Here is a 16,081-nt window from a genome sequence, read left to right as displayed (position 1 = left end):
CTTGTGAGCTAGATAACCCCGGGAAGTTCTGCTCTCTTAGTCTGAGGCCCCTCATCTAACGTGGGGATGATAATAGTATTGCTTGTTTTGAAGCAACTATGCATATGGACCCCTCAGCGGAGTGTCTGGTATAAGGGAAGTTCGCAGCAAATGTAAACTACTATTGTGATTTTTTTTTTAACCCTAAAGGAAAGGAATTAAAGAAGAAGGAAGGAAACAAAATTAACAAGACTAAGTAGGACAGGGCAGATGATGGGGGTTGGGGGGAGCCGTGAGGGCGTGGGACCGCTTTCACCATTTCCCAGCACTTATTGCAGATTCCACTCTCAAACATGTTGTAAGACCCCCTGTCAAGGTAATGTTTGAACCCTGCAGAGCACAGTGGCAATGGGCCTCTGAGCTGATCATTAACTACTTGTGTTTATCTTGTTTGTGGATGCATTTTCTATCATGTAAGTCATTAACATCTTGGGATCGGGACACGCTGTTGTCTGGACACTGCGGCCGGTCCCAAAATGGAACATAAGGAAGTGGTCCTTCTACTTCTTTTATTTCTGAACTCAGGTAAGACTTAGATTTTTTTTTTTTTAACATTAACACTTTTTTCCTAGCAATGTATTAAAAACAGATATATGATGGTTTTATGATCAACTAATTTAATTTCACTGTTCATTCCTGAGAGTCTCAGTTGAAAATCTAAATATAAGATTGAGGAATTTTTCAAGAAATAAGTTTAATTTCCCTGTGAATACTGTGACTACAAATGGGCAGAGAAAAAAAATGAATGGTCTTTTTTACATCTAAACTATTGCACTCAAATGATGGTCATTTTAGTTGAAAAACATAGCCCATGTAGCTGCCAATCCCAAAAGTTGTTAGTTTCTTTGCCTGGTTCTCAGTTTACTTTACATCATTTTTGTTAAGGTGTCATATTCTCCTCACTTTCAAATGCAAATAATGAAATATCCCTTCGACTACATTCTTTGACAAATCAGTAGCTGTAGTTACTACCATAGTTCCTTCTTTGCTATGGTTTAAGCAAATCTTTCCATACATTAACATGTGCTTCTATGCCTGGGAAAATCACAGGCCTTGATTTGCCAAAGGATGTGTGCAACTTTGTAATTCAACAAGTATTCACTCAGTGCCCGAGGTAGGCCAGGCACATTTGTGTACACACACACACACACACGTACATACACACATACGTGTGTGTCCTTTACTACTGCTTGCTAATTTCGCAGGTACAATAGGTAGGGTAGTATACCCATCCCCATTTTATGAGGAAATTCATACTGAGGAAAATCTGTTATTTGCCTATTGATCAAACTCCCAAACCCAGGAAGTGAGGAAACCAGGATTTAAACCAGGGCTTTCCAAGAAGGAATCTGCTCTTCTCACTTTTCCAACTTTGTTTAAACCTTCTTTAAAATATTTTAAACATGTCCTTATAGTTCTTTTTTTCTTTACAGCTTTACTGAGATATAATTTACATACTATACAATTCACCCATTTAAAGCATATGACCAATGTTTTTCACTATATTCAGAACGGTAGAACTATTGCCACAATACATTTTAGAATATTTCATTACCCCCAAAAAAAAACTCCACACCCCTCCATTCCTTTCCCCCACCTACATCCCAACCCCGCCCTGGCAATCACTAATCTACTTTCTACCTCTGATTTGCCTATTTTGGACATTTCATGTAAATAGGCTAGTAGTTCTTCATATAAACAGTGTATATATACTTGAAATTCAATTTATAAATTACCAGATAAAATTTTACAAGTTGTACTTTAAATTAGAGTCAAATGTATTTGAATTTAGTGGAACCATTCAAAGAACTATCAAAGAAAACACAGAGCGGAAGATTGTACAAAGATATTTGTGGGAAATGGTTGTGTGGGGGCGTGTGGGTCTGCATATTTCTGTTCCAGCCTATGGAATGCATGACCTGGGACATTGACCTGACTCAGGGGTAACATCCAAAAGTGAGAACAAACTTCTCTGGGACAGGATTACCATGTGTCCTCACCACCCTCGGGGGAAAGACATGCAGAAGCATTTTTAGAAAGGAAGGCATTTCTCTCTTTCTGAGGAAGTATTTCATCTTTCCAGTGCACTGAATCCACCAGAGAGAGGAAAAATATCCTTTTACAGCTTTTCAGAGAAAGGCGGATGAGCAGTTTGCATTTCACGAATCACTGGGTCTTGACTTTCAAACACACAAGCATGGGTGCACATCTATATACCACAGTGATTAAAAAAACAAGCCCACGTTATCAGTAAAAATACATTTTCTTTGGTAGCAATATACATCCACACTGGCCTAGAAGATAAAAATACTTTTCTTACTAAAAAGATTTGTTTAACATTTCTTGATCAACAAATAAACTACATTATACCCCATTGCCATATGAGCGCTGGAATTGAATAAAAAAATGTTTGGGGAAAATTTCTCAAACAAAATGAAAAAAGAAAAAAACTCTCTGGGATATTTCTTTGGGATATTTGCTCCTGAGGTGGCTCTCAGGGGCTATATTCTCTGAAACACAATAACATAAGTAAGGTAACTTAATTAAAAAGGGTGATATAAATGGTAATTTGCTTGTGTTGATGTCATGTACGCGTATAGTGTGACCTGCTTCACTTTCCAAGAACTCTTCAAAACATTTAATTTAACTCTTTATAGCATACACATTATAGAGTGAACCTGTTTGTTTTCTAAATCACATCCTGATCTATAGAGTTTACCAAAGCACAACCCTTGGAAATGAAAGCTCAAAGTGGGAGAAAATGCAGAAAGAAGACGTGGATACTGGTCTAAAATATCTATTTCTCCACAATCTTTTGATATATCAATCAAGTGCTTCTTGGTGTAATACATTTAAGGTGCACCAGCCAACTTCCTATTCATTGTCCACCTTGCAGTTTGGAGAATCTTAACCTGAAGAAAGATGAAGAGAGGAGGACGGGACGGGAGGCTTTGTTTCAGTCTCCCAGCGTGTGTCATCCAGGGCGGTGTGTGTTTCAGGTGGTCGGGGACGGCCTTTCTGAGAAGGAGAATTGGACTGGCGATGGTCCTTCCTGCTGGATAATTTTCATCAGGACTAAACATATTCTAGAATGTCTCACCTTTAAAAAAATGTGTGTCACCCCACATGCCCTCTAGGAAATGCTCCTGTCACAGCCAGGCTTCTGAGAAGACTTGTCTTCTCGCTGCCTCTCCTGGTCACTCTTTAACCCGTCCCACCTGGCTGTGGTACCCACCACGCCCCTCAGAGTGGTCAAGGTTGCTGTGTTGCCTCATTCCATGTAGGCAAACTTTAGAAAATGTTGCTCTCTTTATTTTATTAACCTCTTTGGCCTCTCACCCTGTGAAAATCACTAGCATTCCATACCCAAAGGATGGCAGCCGACGTCTCCACGCCTGGACTGGAGCTGTCAAAGCTAGGTCAGGTGTCCCGTGGGGCCTCAGAATAGGGAACACTCCATGGCCTTGTGGTGGGAACATGGCTAAGGGCCCCTCGGCCACTTTCTGCAGTAGCAAGGGACACAGCAACCTTCAGACAGATTCTTTGCCTCAGATTTTATCTCATAGAAAAATCAAGACCAGTATTTGTCCCAGGCACTGCTTTTTCACAATTCCCTCCAAAATGCCAGATCATGGAAAATGTCACTGTCATGGAAAAGGTTACTTCTCCTTAATTAATGTGATGTGTCCTTATATGAAGCCCAGTATAAAAATGACCTCAGATTGTAGTTCAGATGTAATTCAGGTCCAATCTATCTCAACTCACCAAAATTTTTATATCTCAAGGTGGGACCATTCAGAGAACGTTTATCACATCAGTTTAAGTGAGTGTCACAATCAAAGTTTATACTGTTGGAGATCAAGCAATGGTTTCCATGTCCTTTTTGCACTCAGGGATGAACAAATCAACATCAATATTGGTAACACAATTGCCACTGGAGGTCTCTCAGTGTTATATGATGACATGACAATCAATAGCAAACGGATCAAATTTATTCCTTAAGGCTTCATTCACACCTGTTGTTACCATAGTAACAAAGAAGTTGTTCAAAGACAAACAAATGAGAAACAGAATCTCATAGACACAGACAATAGTTTAGTGGTTACCAGAGGGTAAGGGGGTGGGAGGTGGGAGATGAGGGTAAGGGGGATCAAATACATGGTGATGGAAGGAGAACTGACTCTCGGTGGTAAACACACAATGGGATTTATAGATGATGTAATACAGAACTGTACACCTGAAATCTATGTAATTTTACTAACAATTGTCACACCAATAAATTTAAAAAATAAATTAAAAATAAAAGTTGTTTAATAGTCCTAATCTACCAATCCAGTTGGTCTTTTAATACATTGCAGTCTATTAATGGAACTGTTTTTCTGACTAAGCCTTTTTATTCTCAGCCATCCCCTCTGCTTCCAATAAAGCAGCAAGTTTTACTAGGTTGATGCAAAGCCAGTAGATTACAAAATCACCAGAATTAAACAATGGTGTTGATTAGTTTCATCAGTGGTCCCACTTTTACCTTCCATTTTGTAGGTCACGGAGACCCCCTGGACGACTATATAAATACACAGGGGGCATCACTGTCTACTTTGAGTAAGAAGCAGCTGGAAGCAAGAAACATAGACGATTGTGCTGCAAAATGTGAGGAAGAAACAGGATTCATTTGCAGGTATTTTCATTGTCATTGCACCTATGCAGAAATCTTGCTGTTTGAGACACTGTGATTTCAATATCAAGAAATTGGCTCATGGATTTATTAACAAAAACAGGATTTAAGAGGAAAGAGGAATTTCATGGGATCGGAGTTTCGAATCTGTATTTGCTCCCTGTATCTGAAACCATATTTCTTGTTACAGTTTACTAGTGTTCTCATTAGAAGAAATGCCCCAAAAGGAACTTATTTATTTTTACATATGACATGAACAGCCATTATTCTGAGCTCTAGCTTTTAACATCATCACTAAATCTTTCTTGAGGATCACAGGACTGGAAGTGTCCTTGACCCTAAGGAGCCAAGAAGCATGTAGTTACAGTGACCCAGCATATATGATAAACAGCAGTGTATGTGATAGAACTTTGTATAGATACAAGATCCATAGCTTGCCCTGTGTATTTATGATGTAGTCACAGAATTTGGATGAAATATAAAATTTTAAAAAATACAGCCAATGTGAGGTATCGGTAAGGGACATACTCAATATGTCTATAAAGATTCAGAGGAAAGAACAACTCCTAAGGGTTGACAGGGCTAGGAAGGCCTCAAGGAGGAGGTGAGAACTGAGCTGGGCTTTGAAGGGTGAGTGAGAGCTTGATAAATTCTGAAAAGGCTGGAGGCCTTCTAGGTAGAGAAGCAGGACACCTGAGAGAGGGACCATGAATGGATCAAAGGGTTCATGTAGGAGATGGGCCTGGAAAGGTAGCTGTGGGTGGCTTTGAATATCAGCCTGAATGTCCATGGCAGGACCACGTGGATGGTTAAGGAGGTGAGAGGTGAAGGGGCAGGGGGTAGAAGGTACAGGTATAGGTCAAGGGGAAGTTACAAGCGTCCAGAAGCCATATAGACCATTTTGGAAGCAAGTTCAATCCGAGTTGCTTATTTCCAACACAAAAGCAAATATTCTGGAACTTAAGAACTCGAGTGAAGAAAAAGTAGCGCAGTTGAAACAGAAAGACAGAAAATTTGCAGGGTGAGAAGGGAGAAAGTAAGGTAGACAACAGCCAGAGTAACCACCATGTTGATGTGACACTTGGCAGCCTCGTGGGTACTGGGCCACCCTGAACGGAAAGGAACAGTTCTGAGCTCCGTGATCCTCCAAGCGATACAATTATCTTAGAGTAGTGTCCTGGTTACCAATAAAAGTTTGCTTTCCTAAATAACGGAAAACTTTTGTTGTGTTTTCTGATTCTCTTCTGCAGGTCATTCCAATATCACAGCAAAGAACAACAATGTGTGTTAATGGCTGAAAACAGCAAGTCTTCCCCAGTCTTCAGGATGAGAGATGTGGTTTTATTTGAAAAGAGAAGTGGGTACAATGTTTTCTTCGTTCTCCTTCTCCTATTCATCTACTTCTTCTTCTCTTCTCCTCCCCTTCCCGCTCCTCCTCCCCCATCTTCCTCCCTCTCCCTCTCTACCTCTCTCCCCGTCCTTGTCTTTTATATCTGTGATTTATCGGGCCACAAAATGGAGACACGTGTAGCAAAATTGAATTGGAAGTCAGGACAAGATTTGGCCACTAACTCACTACAACAACTTGAGTGTATTACTTTACCTTTTACATTTTGTTTTTCTTGATTTAAAAATGAAGGTATTGGATTTACAAAATATTCAAAATTTTATTTTATTTTTAAGGAGGAGGGGCCAGTTTAGACATTACTTACCATCTTGACTTTGTTCTGCAGGGACTTTTGGACTGAACCCTGGAGAAATAAAATACTGAGGTGTTTTCTTTAGTAACATTTGCATAGAGACAAAATTTTTATTTTTATTCTTAAAATTTCCCCCTTTTGTGGGGGGGTCATGGTCTATATTTCCCTCAGACTCTGAAATGTTATCTTTCGAAAATGGGTTGAGTTGTGGTTCTTTTCCATAGGTTCCTCGAAAATTCTGGATTAGCTGCCCCATTCTTTAGGGTAATAGGTGGCCTGGATTCCCATGGAAATTGCATGTTTTTAGATACAAAAAAAGTTCATTAAGTATGTATGAAGATTTAAGTGAATGTATGACACTTTTAAAACTGCCTTCTAAACACTGTTGCTGGCTAGGTATTAAGACCATTTACAATAATAACCAAGGGCTGCAAATATTCTGTATCTCAGGTGTTAAAGACAACAAAAACCATGCTATTTCATGTATTCTTGACAATGACCTGCAACATTCTTTCTAGTTTGACTACAAAAGTCTAAGTAAAATTTTAAAAAGTATTTCTTTAGGTTAGGATTATTTCTATGCATTTGTTCGTCTTCTTAGGTTTAATTAGCAGCAAATTAGCTGTGTGTCTGCTATCCTCCCTTCTTTATCACAGTTTATCTTAAATCCTTGAGATCAAAGTGCAGATTAAATCTAAAATTTATCTGGTGAAGTTATTAGTTCTTACAAATAGTGAGTAATGGGTGAGGTATATAGGATTACATACTATCCACCAGATTTGAAAAAAAAACAAAAACTGGTGGGATTTTCCCCTCAAAATGCTAACATTTAAATATGTCATTTGTAAATTATTAACCAGAAGGGACATGGGGGTGGCCGCTAGGCTTAGTTTGAATAGTTGAATAGTTGCCTGTTTTCCAGGTGATGGAAAGGAGCAAAAGGTTATATAAACTCTGACAGGTACATACAAACAAAAGAGAGGTAAAAAGTCAAAAGTCAGGCATTTGGGGGCGCTTGTTTCTTTCCTGTGGAATATTGACCCACTGCTAAATTACCTGCCAGCGTTTTCCTGCGAATAGTCAGTGTCACATCACATTTATATCTGCCACTTGCCATCATGGCCACCGCCACCATCTGGGTCTAAACTGCCATTATCCCTGGCCAGGCCACTGCAGCAGATGGCCTGTAACATCCGTGCTTCAAACCCTTAGAATAAAATCCAAATGCTTCCCAAAGGCTACAGGACCCGGGCTATGCAAGCCCACCCCATCTGCATGCTCACTGAGTGTTCTGCACCAGGCTTCTCCCTGCTCCCCCAACCTGCCAGGAACAGACCCCCTCTGCCTGGGACCCTCTTCTGTTCTTCCCGTGGCCAGCTAGCTCTTATCGCCCAGGTCTCAGTTCAGCCCTTGCCTCCTTTCAAAGTCTGTCCGACCCCTGGGCCTCCAAAGTACCTTGACTTTACACTTTTGATAAGTGTCATGTGTCTACTGTGATAATATATCTCAATGAAGATACACTGACAAGCTTTAGACATACGGTTGGGTTAAAAGCACTGGTTTGCTGTAGGGGTGTTAGAAATACTTTCCCCAGAAAATTGATCAATTAATTGATCATAAAGTAGGGAATCATAAAAGTTGACACAAATATACCTTAAGTATTTCAGATTTTCATTGAAAACACAAATTTACATCAGCACTTTTTGATGTAGAGCAGAGACTTTGAATATGGAGCCACCAACAGGAGTTACCTGGTGTATTTCTTGCATGAACTACACGCCAAGTGCATTGCTACTGTAATCAGTTTCCTCATCTTTGAAGTGGAACAAGGTCGAGAGACATCTATTAATCAATCTGACTGTAAAATCCTTTAAATTTTTATGATTCCCCCAAACTCATACAGTCAATTATATGAGTGGATTGCTCTCGGTAGATTTTTTGATACGTAGCAATTTTGAGAACAACTCTTTCAAGTCCTATAAGCATTCAACTTGGTTTAAAACAGCTTTTTTTCCCCACATCCATTTCTCAGTTTATAATATTGTGATAACTATGTATGCTGCCAAGTCAGTTTAAGTAATCGTCAGTCAAATATAACTGCATAAAAAGTTTGACAATAAAGACAACTCTTGGAAAGCACATAACCCAACTAAATGGTGGGAACAGAAGTGGGTAGGCACACTGGAAAGTGGCCTGCCAGCCACAGGTACCCATCTGAAAACACGTGGGACACAGGTGGGCACTGACAGTGTGTGTAAAGACAGGGTGGAGCTCACTGGCTTACCTGTGAGTTGGTTCAGTGGTGGCCGTTGACAGCATCTACCGTACACGTTTAAAGTAGACCACATTTGTATAACCCTGTTTGGCATTTTTTCATATTTAAGATACTGGGAGCCTCAAAAAACGAAGTGGCTTGGATCTCCTTCAGCCTCTGAAAAGCCTGTTGCCCACCCTGTTTGAAAGCCTGTATTCCCAGTCCCTTCACTCTCTCATCACATTATTTATTTCCTCTGTCACACATGCCACCCCGAGGCGAGCTAGCTCTTTCGTCATTTGATTACTTCTGTAACCGGCCCCCCTGACTGCACTAGAATGGAAGCTCTAGGCAGGGAGGGCCTTTCCCTGTTTGGTACCCCATGTGTCCCCAGCACCTAGCATGGTCCCGATAAATGTATCAAAGCACGAAATAGCTTCGTTAGCTACAACTCTTCCATTGATATAAAAGACTATCTGTTTAGATAGCAGAAAAATGGTGTCTGCTGCACAGGTCCCTGCTCTCGAGGTGACTGAGCAGTGCAGCAGCTTTGTATATCTTGCTGTGAAATGTTTGACCACTGTGTGGACTTCTTTTCAGTGTATCTTTCAGAGTGCAGGATTGGAAATGGAAGGAGCTACAGAGGGACAGTCTCCAAAACGAAAACTGGGGTTGCCTGTCAAAAATGGAGTGACACTTCTCCACACGTACCTAAGTAAGACTTTCTCTTTCATGTCTGCAATTCACCTATTATAAGGACTTAGAATGATTCTATTGCTTCTACACCAAACTGGAACATGTGAAATAAGCCGGTACAGAGAGAACCTTGTTGACGTTGATGTACAGTGGCTTAATTATTTATAGCATAAAAGCAGAAAATGGTTGCTTTCCATTCACTCTCGTGCATATACTTTTCTGGAAGATGTAGAACATAGAAGGATGCCTAGTAAAAAGGACAGTAAAGCCATGAATTCTAGGCTGAGTCTGAGAAAAGACTAAAGATGATTATGTTGAGGACTGAATTAGCTTAAATCAAACATACTCAATGAGAACTGTCACCACGTATTCACCGTAACATTGTGGAGCAAAAGAGTAAATAAAATATAAATGAAAAACAGGTTATCTCAGTTTGCCTACTATTTATGTTAGTGTCACTTTTTGCGCTTTTCCCAATATGGCATTGGGTGGCATTAAGTTCTCTGTAACAATGCTTATCAAGTAGGGTTTAGCGCCATTACCTATCTCTCTGCTGCCACCCCTCCCTGCCACCCCCTCCCCCACCAAATTCTTTTATTGCATCCCCATGAGATGGGCAGCAGGGCTAGTATTCCCAGGATATTAGGCTTACAGAGGTTAAATGATTGAACCAATAGCCAAATTGTAGACTGCTGGGGGCCTTGGAGATAATCTAGGCCATCTTTACCCCAACAGATGAGGAAACTGAGGTTCCATTTACCAACAACAGGGACATAGAAGAATCAGAAACAAAATCCTCCTTTTTAGACTCCAAGTCTTAGGCTTTCGATCTAATTTGTTATCTCTACACAGCAACTAATGAGCTTAACTCCACATACCCCCATCGCCCCAACTCCTCCATTAAATCCAGCTGCATTTCAGAGAGAACATGGCATTTGGAACCAGACAGATCTGACTTAAATTCTTGAGCTGCTACTTATTCATCGTTCCAACTTAGGCAAGATTTGTTTTGGTTTACACTGCTGCGCCTCAGTTTTCTCATCTGTGAAATAGGGATAATAACACATTTCTGATAGGGGTTTTTATTAAGACTAAATATGAGAATGTATAGCAAGATTTTAGTGTAACCCTGGCGCATGGTTCACACAGGCAAAATGTTGTTAACTAATGTTATTTTTACAGAGAGAGGGCAACTGGCAAAAGCAGGTGTTTGGAATGAATCAAGAATATGGCAGGCTTTCGAGGCCTTTCTACTTCTACTGACTGCACATAAGCACGTTGGCTCTACTTCTAAGACTTGTCTGTCAATATAGTAATAACAGCAACATTAGCCACTGTATTGAAACAGCCTGTCAGCACAGAAAGTGAAAATCAGACACCACAAATGCTACATACATACATAGCCAAAATGCATTTGGATGGCAGAACCTTGAACTTCAGATGGGAAACAGAGAACTTCTCATTCTGCGTTGCTGATAACATGCTGATTTTTAAAATATAATGCAAGTGATTTCTTTTCTATCCTCCACAGTTACTCACCTGCTTCATACCCTTTGGCGGGGCTGGAGGAGAACTACTGCAGGAACCCCGACAATGACAAGGCGGGGCCCTGGTGTTACACCACTGATCCCAACCAGCGATTTGACTACTGCAACATTCCTGAATGTGAAGGTCAGCACCAGCTCTAGAGACTGTTTTCGTATCTGCCTTCATGTGTGCAGTAATTCGCTGTAAAGCGATTTCCCACAGGGATATTATGAATACTCAATTAGTGCCATCTTTGACAAAACTGAGTGATGTATGCATCCCTTGGAAAGCATCGAAATGTGCTCAGACTCCCATTATTGACTGGAATTATTTTTATTAAAACATTGCTTCAATGTGTACCAATATAAAACTATGTGGAAACTCTAGATACAAACTTCCTAGGCTTACAGCTTGGCACAGTATAAAGACAAAAACAGATTTGCAATTAAATAGTTGAAATAAAACCACAAAAATCAATACAACTCAAATAAACAGTAATTTAATGTGGTAGACTTTGCAGTTTCATTTAAACCTGAGCTGTGAACCAGTTTTTAAATCAGCAGCCCGTTATTTTAATGAACCAACTAATTTAATAACACACCTCAAGAATCAATGCTAAAACTTAAAAACATCCTATTGAAAATACATTCTACATTTTATATTTCCTGCTCCATTTATTGGTGCAAGTAGGGGATGGATAATGGTGGGATTTGTGCAGCAAAGTGGTTAGTCTGTGCACCATGTGACAGCTCGGCTCACCCGTCACTTTATCTATTTTGACCGTGGGACCCTTTACATACCATGTTATGAGGTTATTTGGCCCTTAATTGACACAAACACATCACTTTTGTATCAAGTCTGCCTCTTCTTTTTTTATTACTCCACAAAACTTAAAGTCACATATTACCCTCCTGTCGCATGTTATTTCAATAATGCCAAATCAGTTTCTGTTTTTAAGTAATGTAAAAAAGCAAAGAACAGCCAGCCGTGCTTCTCAAATATGTAAAAAGAGAAGTGCTGTCGCTTTAGGTGAATATTGTTTCCCAGTAAGGTCATGGGCACAAATAGAACCCCAGCATGAAAGTCCTGGGAGGGGGACAGCTTGTCAATCATCACATGACCAGGATAATTTCATAGACATTTTTAACGATCATTATTGAAACAAAGACACCAAATATTTAGAAACCCTAGTAGAGAACTTACAGACTTCTGAGAATATGTGCACCCTCCCCCACCTCGTTCCACCCACCAAGGACCAGTGCATCCCAGTTTGAGGACGTAGCATTATGGAATTTCTGGATTTCGTTGTAACTCTAATAGCTGAGGGGGTGTTAACTAAATATGCTCATGTTGCCATCAGAAGGAGAGAATGACATTTTAGGTTGTATTAGAAAATGGAGTCTTTATTGCCTACGTTACCGTCAAGTGACCTTTGGAAAGTACCTATGAACAAGTGGCAAGTGGTAAATGAGACACTTGTAGCAGGATTCTAGTCTTCACTCTTCTCTGCTTCATCCATTTCAGTTTCTTTTTCTCCTTCTGGTCCTTGCTGTCTAGATGAATGTATGCATTGCAGTGGAGAAAACTATGAGGGCAAGATTTCCACGACCATATCTGGACTTGAATGCCAGTCCTGGAACTCTCAGACCCCGCATGCGCACGGATACGTTCCTGCCAAGTAAGTCACACTGGGAAAGAAATTCGATGTTGACGAGTCTGCAGCTCCACGGGGCATTTCATGTTATTTAGACATTTTCACATTCCTCAAGAAGTGAACATATCATATGTTTTTGAAATTGTAAATTTGCATCTTTCCACATGACTGCAAGTGAAGTATGCACTCTTGCTACTCTCAAAACGGGGTAGTGACAGCACCACAGAGATGCTGAGAAATGCAGAATCTCAGACTCTCTGAATCTGAATTTGCGTTCTAACCAGAGTCCTGGCTGATTCGTAGGTACACTCAAATTTGAGAAGTGCAGATATATCTTACTTGTATATTTTCCAAATATTTCCCTCTGCTCTTTATTCCTTTGCTTTTCCTTGATACCGATGAGATTCAAGGTTTCCTAACCTATGATCTGTGGTTGGGCTTTTGGGGTCTTGTGAACCCCTGAATGTTTTATGTGTTTTTATATCAATGCATTTTTCTGGGGCGAGGATTCCTAACTTTCAACAGATTCTCAAAGGGGATCATGAATTTATAGCAGGAATAAGAGTCCCTGAAGACTCTCATTCTAGAAAACCTTACTCTATTTTACATTGATTGCACCGGAAAGCACCACCCTCTCTGTAGCTTCTTCTGACCTTGCTGTTCATTCTGTGACCACCATAGGACACTAACGGTGCTTACAAAACCTTATAAGAAATGAAACTAAGCCACAGGTTTCTCTGTGAAAAACGGCTCCATGGAATTTCTGTACGTCACATTCCAAATAGTTAAAACACGGCTGTTGCCATTTTCCATTAAAGAAGAAATACAGGAAAGGTCTCAAGGCCCACAACTGGGTAAAAATTCACTTCTGGGAAATAAAAGAAGAGGATTGCTTAAGCCACTGCTGTTTGCTTAGTCCACCCTGACTAAGCATGTACAGTTTCAGAGAGGGACGTGAACAAAACCCAGAGGGCCACCAGGACGGCGTGCATCTCCCAGTCTTATTCCTGGGCCCCTGCTGAGGGGGGCTCACTGGCCTGTACCACTGGGCTAGGTACTCACAGAGACACAGCTTGTCCGTTTGCATTTCTGCAAGCTCAACAGCTAGCAGGACCAGAACCTGGTGGACCAGAAGGATCATTCCTTTAAGCTCCAAAGATGGCATCTTCTGGGCTGTACAGTGTACGAGGTGACCATCTTTAGTCAGCGAGTACCTTGTGTTTTAAAAATTGCTATTATTGGCAGCTGAATAACTGGAGTTTGCTTGCATCAACTTTCCAGATGGCCAAAATGATAAAGTTACTAATCCTGTTCTGTGATTCTTGCACATGTAAACGGTTAGAAAAATAGTCCTTAAAATACTGAACTAATCTTTCTTATGAGATTGTCATCTCTTTGAGGACAGCTTTTATCCAGTCACCTCCTTGGGTGCTTGACTGTGGCTAGCACACAGCAGGCGCTCAATATTTGCTCATTTGAAAGGATTATCATTTGTGAACGTAAATGTTCAGTGCCATTAAAATCCCTCTTGCCTGTTCAGATTTCCAAGCAAGAAACTGAAGATGAATTACTGTCGTAACCCCGATGGGGAGCCCCGCCCTTGGTGTTTCACCACGGATCCCAACAAACGCTGGGAGTTCTGTGACATCCCACGCTGTAGTAAGTATGGCTCCTATCCAGTCGTTGGAAATCCTCACCCATTGTGTTCCTGGAATCAAGAAAGAAGCATCTATCTGTGCCTGAGCACTGTGCCTAGAAAGTGCCCTACAAATGCTGTGGGATGTGGTTGCTCTTTTAAAACCATCTGTTAGTTATGGTAGCTAATTGTCAGAGCATTTATTGATCATGGGGTTTTTTCGTTTTGTTTTTTGTTTTTTCTTCCCATCAGAAGTAGTTGAATGTGGGCTCTTGAATGAAGGCATTAACAGCTCTGATGTGGTACTTTTTTCCTGGTGCCAAAGGAAAATCAGACCCAAGCTTTCTGTACATGGATTTCATTATCCACGAGAGGTCTTTCTGATGGTTGCTTTGTAAACAAGAGGTGTCTCCGGATGTCCAGTTTTCAGTATGTCCACTTTGAGAGGGCGCAGTGGGAGAAGAGAGTTCAGGGGGAGAAGATGAAATGGCAGGCTTAGCAGGAATGACTTGAAAGAAACAATTTTATACTATTTTTCTTCTATGAGAACTTGAAGCAAGGGACTCACAGTTTAGACAAGGACAGTCATCAAAAGTTGAGAAGGACTCAGCAGGCTTCCTGTTCTTGGGGTGGATAACCATCCTTTGGGACGCGGAAGTCCCTCCGGTACTCTCCTTCTTTCTGAACATCAGTTTCTCTTTTTGTCATCTGTTTGTTTGTTTTTTTTCCTTGAGAATTTCATGATTTCTGGATGCATATGCTTTTCCTTGGAGACATTTTTATCTTCTTTCTATGGACTCTCAGTTGGCTTTATGGAATATGGGGTGTCATTGAGTTGTGTTTACTCAGTGAATAATTTATTCTTCACAAAAGATGTTGGATCACTGGTGTACGTAAGGATTCGAGGTGCGGATGACACATGTTGATCCTTACCATGACACAATGAGCACAGAGAATGCAGAAAGAAGCATGTACTCCGAGGGTCTTGCCCCTGGAGCTCCTCAGGACAGGATCTCATAGACATAGGTTCAACCGAGTCAACTCCTTTTAAAAATGATAAACAATTTTCAAGGGCCAAATTCCGAGAGCGGATGAACAGAAAAGAAGACAGGTTGAGGCTCCCTGCATCCATCCCCTCATAAAACCCATCTGTGCATTTTTTATTTTTAAAATACTCATTGTAACTTATTATCCCCATTCAAGCAACGCCCCCACCAACTTCTGGCCCCACATATCAGTGTCTGAAGGGTAACGGTGAAAACTATGGAGGAAACGTGGCTGTCACTGTCTCCGGGCATACTTGTCAGCGCTGGAGCGAACAGACCCCTCACAAGCACAACAGGACCCCAGAAAACTTCCCCTGCAAGTAAGTCTGCCTCTGGGCTCCTCCCCTGTCAGCTGAGTGGACTGTGAAATCCTGCTGAATTTGCTTAGTATGAGTTACCATAGAAACCCAAAGGTACAATATTCTGGAATGAGAACTGGTCAAGTCATATGCAAGAGAAGTGAAAGTCAGTGCCAATTTTCCTATAAAGCTGGTTCTCAGAGTGTGGTTCCGCCTACCAGCAGCATCAGGGTTTTGTTAGAAATGCACATTCTTTGGGCCCTATTCCAGACCTACTAAAGCAGACACTCAAAGGAGTGGGTCCCAGCACTGTGTTTGACAAGCACTCTACAAAATGCACAGGAAGGTTCCAGAACAGTGAAATTCCAGGGCTGTAACACTTAAATTCCATGCCTACCATGGATATACTTTTTGAGGGAGGAACAGTACAGAAAATACCCATTGCGTTTTCAGCGTGCAGCGTAGTATCCAACACATAGCAGAAGAGATATTTTCCTTGGCTGTACATAGTTCAGGAATATATTTTAACCTTTTACCCCAGAGAGGCATCTGTGCCAT

The 16,081-nt window shown here is 40.9% G+C and overlaps 1 protein-coding gene across 1 annotated transcript in view; it reads left to right on the top strand.

Moving 5' to 3' along the window:
* Positions 1 to 451: 451 nt before the first annotated feature.
* The window catches only part of PLG (plasminogen), a 35,372-nt gene continuing 19,742 nt past the window's right edge, over positions 452 to 16,081 (top strand). The window contains exons 1-8 of the mRNA XM_019749760.2: positions 452 to 564; positions 4,579 to 4,714; positions 5,962 to 6,068; positions 9,266 to 9,380; positions 10,893 to 11,032; positions 12,446 to 12,566; positions 14,083 to 14,201; positions 15,382 to 15,544. Coding sequence (XP_019605319.2) covers positions 516 to 564; positions 4,579 to 4,714; positions 5,962 to 6,068; positions 9,266 to 9,380; positions 10,893 to 11,032; positions 12,446 to 12,566; positions 14,083 to 14,201; positions 15,382 to 15,544 — 950 coding nt within the window. The 5' untranslated portion in view covers positions 452 to 515. The remainder of the gene's footprint in view (positions 565 to 4,578; positions 4,715 to 5,961; positions 6,069 to 9,265; positions 9,381 to 10,892; positions 11,033 to 12,445; positions 12,567 to 14,082; positions 14,202 to 15,381; positions 15,545 to 16,081) is intronic.

This window comes from Rhinolophus sinicus, linkage group LG05 (assembly GCF_036562045.2).
Source record: "Rhinolophus sinicus isolate RSC01 linkage group LG05, ASM3656204v1, whole genome shotgun sequence".
Taxonomy (NCBI): domain Eukaryota; kingdom Metazoa; phylum Chordata; class Mammalia; order Chiroptera; family Rhinolophidae; genus Rhinolophus; species Rhinolophus sinicus.
This window is presented reverse-complemented; position numbering and strand designations above follow the sequence as displayed.